This window comes from Suricata suricatta, chromosome 17, assembly GCF_006229205.1.
Source record: "Suricata suricatta isolate VVHF042 chromosome 17, meerkat_22Aug2017_6uvM2_HiC, whole genome shotgun sequence".
In the NCBI taxonomy this organism is placed as follows: Eukaryota; Metazoa; Chordata; class Mammalia; order Carnivora; family Herpestidae; genus Suricata; species Suricata suricatta.
Window position 1 is genome coordinate 9,139,806 of NC_043716.1, and position 5,349 is coordinate 9,145,154.

The window sequence follows — 5,349 nt, forward strand, 5'->3', positions numbered from 1 at the left end:
TCACCCACTGTCCCAGCTTCCCCCAACACACGCTCTTCACCCACTCACGCGGTCACCCAAAATGTGGGTGCTACCCCATGCTGGGCAGAAAGGGACCATAACTCATGACCAAGTAAAGACGTATTTTAGGGAGACTTTAGGGAGAGTTCATGACAGATAAGTGCAGGGGCCGGCAGATGGGGGAGGTGAGGGGGGTGGAAAGAGGGGAGGGGGGAGGGGCAGTGCAAAGCTGGACTGGGAAAGAGCCCAGGATGGTGGGGCTGAGGGATCGAGGCAGGGAGGAGCGCAAGGCAGTGGGCAGAGGCCGGATGGTGCAGGGTCCTGAGGCCCAGGGTAAGCAGGGGACCGATGCAATCCAATTTAAGGCTCAAACCCTCCTCTCTGGCAGGATTCTGGAGAATGGATCCAGGGGAACAGGAGCAAATGAGGTGGAGGGGGCTCTACGGGGATCCCAAGGGGGCAGCCCGGAGCTACTGAGAACACATGTGCGATGGGGCCCAGAAGTGACCTTTAGGTTCAACCATAGTGGGGGCACCGTGGGGAGGCAACACAGGGGAGGCAGAAGATGTACCCCTCACAGCTCTAGGGGCTGGAGGCCGGACATCAAGGACGCAGGGCCAGGCTCCCCGCCCAAGGCCCTAGGGCACCGTCCACCCCAGGCTTCTCCCAGCCCTTGGTGGCTGTCCTCTCCTGTCCCCGCATCCATCTCTGCCTCCATCTTCACGCGGCCTCCCCCTTCCTCTCTGCGTGTCTAGTTTAAAGGAGGTGACTGCATCTGGGGGCCACAGATAGCTAATCCAGGATAAACTCTCCCTCCCAAGATCCGTGTCAGGGGACATTCATTCCCTTCCTACAAAAGGTGATATTCACAGCTTCTGGGGATTAGAACATGGACATCGTCTGCGGTGGGAGGCCGGGGGCGGGGGGGAGGGAGGGTGGCACCATGCATTCCACTACAGTGGGAATGGTCTGGAAGAGAAAGAGGACACTGGTGTGAAAGGCGAAGGACTGTGTCCTTGGGAAGGCTGGAGGGATGCGACCCGAACCTGAAAAATCTTCCCTAGCTTTACTTCAAAACAGCCCTAAAGGTGAATTTTATCATCTGGGGTTTGTAGCTCAATGTTGAAAGGGGCATCTAGGTGGCTCAGTCGGTTAAGCATCCAACTCTTGATTTCAGCTCATGGATTGTGAGTGTGGGCCCCCCCACCCCACCCCCTGGGACAGCACAGAGCCTGCCTGAGACGCTCGGGCGTGCGCTCGCTCGCTCTTGTTCTCTGCCCCTCTCCAGCTGGCTGGCTCTCTCAAAAGAAGCCTCAAAAAACGAAAACAAAAAAAAAAGGGTGTAAAAACACTCCAAACCCCCTGCCAACCCCTACCCTACCATTCAGCCAGAGAAGGGAGACTGGTGAGGACACATGTCACCCAAGGCATCTCGATAAGATGTCAGTACCCACCTCACTCACAGACCGGCCCTGTCGGCACCCAGAACTTTAAAGCCTCCATGTAGCAAAGGGAACAGGGAGGGTGACAGGGTCAGGGTCCATGAACGGACAGACAGACACACCCTGTTCCACTCAGATGAACGATCCAGCCAATGAAACACTTCCCAGGAGACTGGGGAAACAGCTGGCTTTCGGCCTCTGGAGACTCAACGCCACTGGAAACTGAGTCCAGGAGCAGGGCAGGGCAAGCCCCCGGACAGAGGTGAGTCACACAGTCACCCCTGCCACACAGCTCAGCTAGGGGTGTGGCACGAAGGGGAACAGGATTAGATTAGGGGGGAGGAAGTGCTCCTTCGAGATGAAGTGGCCTGAGGGTGAAGTGAGGGGGTGGGAGCAGCTATGGGCACACATGGCCTCTCCCCCCATCCCCATCCTTGAAGGCTCCCACCTCCCTCTCCTCCCCCCTTCACCCTGCCCCCACAGGCTCCCACCTCCTCCCCCCTCCCCCGCAGGCACACCCCCACCTCCGGCAGCTAGGGAGCCTCCACACCCAGCTCTGCTGCTGTGCTGCCCCGCTGCCCTCCACCCCTGCACCAGTGCGGGTGGACCCTCTGCCAGTGTGGACCTGAACTAGAGGAGGCGGACTTTCTTCCGTTTGTGCACACCCCTCACTCTGAAGGCCGGGGACAGTGACTAGTATGAGCAGACACTCCTTTTCAGCAGCTTCGGCCAAAGTTGTCATTTCTGTGCCTAGCATCACCTTGGGGCTCCCCTTTCCCTCTGCACTGTGATCCCCCCAACCTTACAGAAGGCCTTGGCAATCAGGTGGGGAGGGTGAGGGGGGACCTGCGGTCTCTGTGCCCTGCGCTGTGCTTACAGCTGACCGCTCTAGCCTCGCACTCAGAGCCTTGGGGCACAGATGCCATTGGAGCTCCCCCCATCCGTGAACTTGGGTGGAACTCCTTGGCCCTGCCGGGTCCCCAGTTAAAGATACTGATAACTGGAGTTCCCCTGCCATACCCCACCCCAGAGATCTGAGGACCCAGGAGGGCCCAGCAGGGGCTGCTCACGGGGGCCACACTCCCCAGAAGCAGGAGGTGCTGACAGCTTCTCCAGGAAGGCCTGCCCTGGCACCAGCCCCCAGGAGGGTTCAGGAGCCCTGAGAACCTGCACCCTCCCCAACCCTCAAGGGTGGGGGTTGGTGCCAGGGACAGGGCCCCTTCCAGGGCCTCCCAGGGGCAGGGAGTTGGGGCTGCTGAACTCCCGTGGGCGGGCATGCATGCGCCCCGTGGTGACTCTCCACTGACCTTCTTCCCATCCTTCTTTCGTTATCTCCCCCTCCCTCCCTTGGCAAATGCAAAAGAGAAGTTAGGGGCTTGTGATTCACATTTCTTTCCCCTTAACACACCCACACCCATTTTATTTTCAAGACCCCACCCAACACCAGGAGAAGAACTAACAGATTTAAACTCTTATGGAACTTCCTGCTCCATGGGGCACCGTACCTCCCGGTGAGCTGGGGGCTTGTGGCCGCCTGCTCGATGCAAGCAGTCCAAAGGGCCATCAGTAACCAAAATGAAGACCAAGAGGCAGAAGGGTGGCCCCTAAGAGACTATACAATGCTGCCCCAAGCCTGGAAAGCCCTGGGCTCTTTCACACCCGATGGGATGCATGAGGCCCCCTGGTCAGATGCCAAGGGCAGCAGGGCTCGGAAAGGCCCAGACACGCAGATCGGGCTCCCGGCCCAGCCAAGCAGGAGGTTCCTGTTCCCAGGCTCACAATCAGGGACCCAGGACACAACCCCCAACAGACAGGCTCACCATGTCTGCCTGCTAAACACGCTTCTAGGAGCATTCTCCTGGTCGATTCCTTCAAACACCTATCCCTTCCGACCACCAATCTGCTGCAGTCGGGATCTACTTCCGGAAACAGCACTCTGCCTTCTGCCCACATCCCTAACGCCGACACCACATACAACCCTGCAAGGCAGCCTGAGGGCACAGTGGGAATATGGTGGCAACTCTGAGTTCAAGTCCTGGCTCCGACACTCATTCTGGATGCACCATCCTGAGCAAGACCGTCACCTCCCAGAGTCACCATGCCCTCATCCACGTGACGCAGGTACCTACCCTCTGGAATCACTGCAGGAACAGAGGGATAAAAGTGTAATACCAACTGCCTCAATACATTCCTTCCTTTCCCTCCTACTCCTGTGACTCAGTTTCCCTTCTCAGCTCCAAACCCAAAAAGAGCCCAAGCTCACCTTACTCAGCAATGCCAAAGGGGCCCAGGCACAGAAGACGGGAAAATAATTTCAATAAAGCCCCGAGGCTCCCTGATACTCTTGCTCTCAGGTGCTCAACTTTGTTTTTTATTTAAAAAAAATTTTTTTAACATCTGTTTCTTTGTGAGAGACAGAGAGACAGAGCATGAGCAGAGGAGGGGCAGACTGAAACGGAGACACAGAATCGGAAGCAGGCTCCAGGCTCTGAGCTGTCAGCACAGAACCCAATGTGGGCTCAGACCGTGAGAGCATGACCTGAGCGGAAGTCAGATGCTTAACCACTGAGCCACCCAGGTGCTCCTCAAATGCTCAACTTTGAACCTGATTATCAGCTACAACTGGGGCTGGCTCCATCCCCTGAATCCTATATTTCTCACTGGGTGAAAGAGTCCACCCTCAAGTTCTCCAGTTTTCTGAAATCCAGGTGGCACTTCCCCGTCCTGCTGGGACAGGGCAGTGGAGAGCAAACAAGATTACACAATGGGCTTGCAGCTCTAAGGCAGACGGGGCAGCACGCTGGACTTTTCAAGTGTAAGCAGGTGATTTGAGTCCCCATTCAGCATGCGGGCACAGATGCTCCTAATGTTCCCTAGAGTTGATTGGGTCCTCCGCCAACAGCACCCCCACCTCTCATTTTGTAGCAGGTACATTCTGAAGCTGGGTCTTGAGTCGTGTGCATTCTGAGAATGAGAAGCCCCAGTGTTCAAAGCTGCCCTGGGGCTCCCCAGCCTCCCCCACCTCCTGCACTCACAGGGTCGCGTCTGCCCGCTGCTCTGGACCCGGGCCTGGCTGCGGGTCAGGGGTGGAAGGAAACAGTTTGGGCCCCCCACCTCCTGGGTCGGCAGCGGGTGACGGGTGAGAGGAAACATCTTCGCCACAGGGGAGATAGGATCACCAAAGCTCTTGCGCCTGTGCCCCCACCCGCCCGCTGGGGTGGCGCTTTCCTCGGAGTTTCCGCCACTCGTTGGTTGCGGCGAGTCACTCCCCAGGACTCCTAGGGCTGTCCCTACGGAGATCCACCTAAAAACACGTGCGCGTCCGGAGGAGAAGAGGCCTCCAGGGTCCTGCCTCGGGTACCCAGAGGGTCTGGGCGGCCCGGCGCACGTGGGTCGGGGACAGCCGCGTCCTCCAGGCTGGGAACCCAAGCTCTCAGCGCCCACTCGGCCAGCATCCTGGGCCTGGAGCGGGCGGTCCTCTGTGGGACTTTTACCGGGCCCCGGGGACAGGGACGCCGCGCGCCTCACCTGAGCGGGACGCGGACGGCCAGGTACCTGTCGACCGCCACGGCCAAGAGGCTGAAGATGGAGCTCTGCGTGAGCACGAGCACGAAGCAGGCGAGGAAGAGGCAGCTGTGGAAGTCGGTGCAGAAGCCCAGGCTGATGGTGATGGCAAAGGGGATGGCGAACAGTCCCACAGCCACGTCGGCCGCCGCTAGAGACACCAGGAAGTAGTTGGTGGGCGTCTGCAGCGCGCTAGACGTGCCCACCGCGGCGCACACCAGCACATTGCCCGTCACCGACAGCGCGGCGATGGCCAGCTCCAGCGCCACGTACAGCGCGTCCTGCGTCTCCAGCGGCATGGCCGGGCCGACCCGGCCCCGGCGTCGCCTCCCGGGCCGCGCTA

At 59.2% G+C, this 5,349-nt stretch overlaps 1 protein-coding gene across 1 annotated transcript in view; it reads right to left on the bottom strand.

Annotated features, from left to right (window-relative positions):
• Positions 1 to 5,343, bottom strand: part of ADORA2B (adenosine A2b receptor) — a 27,587-nt gene extending 22,244 nt beyond the window's left edge. The window contains exon 1 of the mRNA XM_029928100.1: positions 4,971 to 5,343. Coding sequence (XP_029783960.1) covers positions 4,971 to 5,305 — 335 coding nt within the window. The 5' untranslated portion in view covers positions 5,306 to 5,343. The remainder of the gene's footprint in view (positions 1 to 4,970) is intronic.
• Between the last annotated feature and the right edge of the window lie 6 nt (positions 5,344 to 5,349).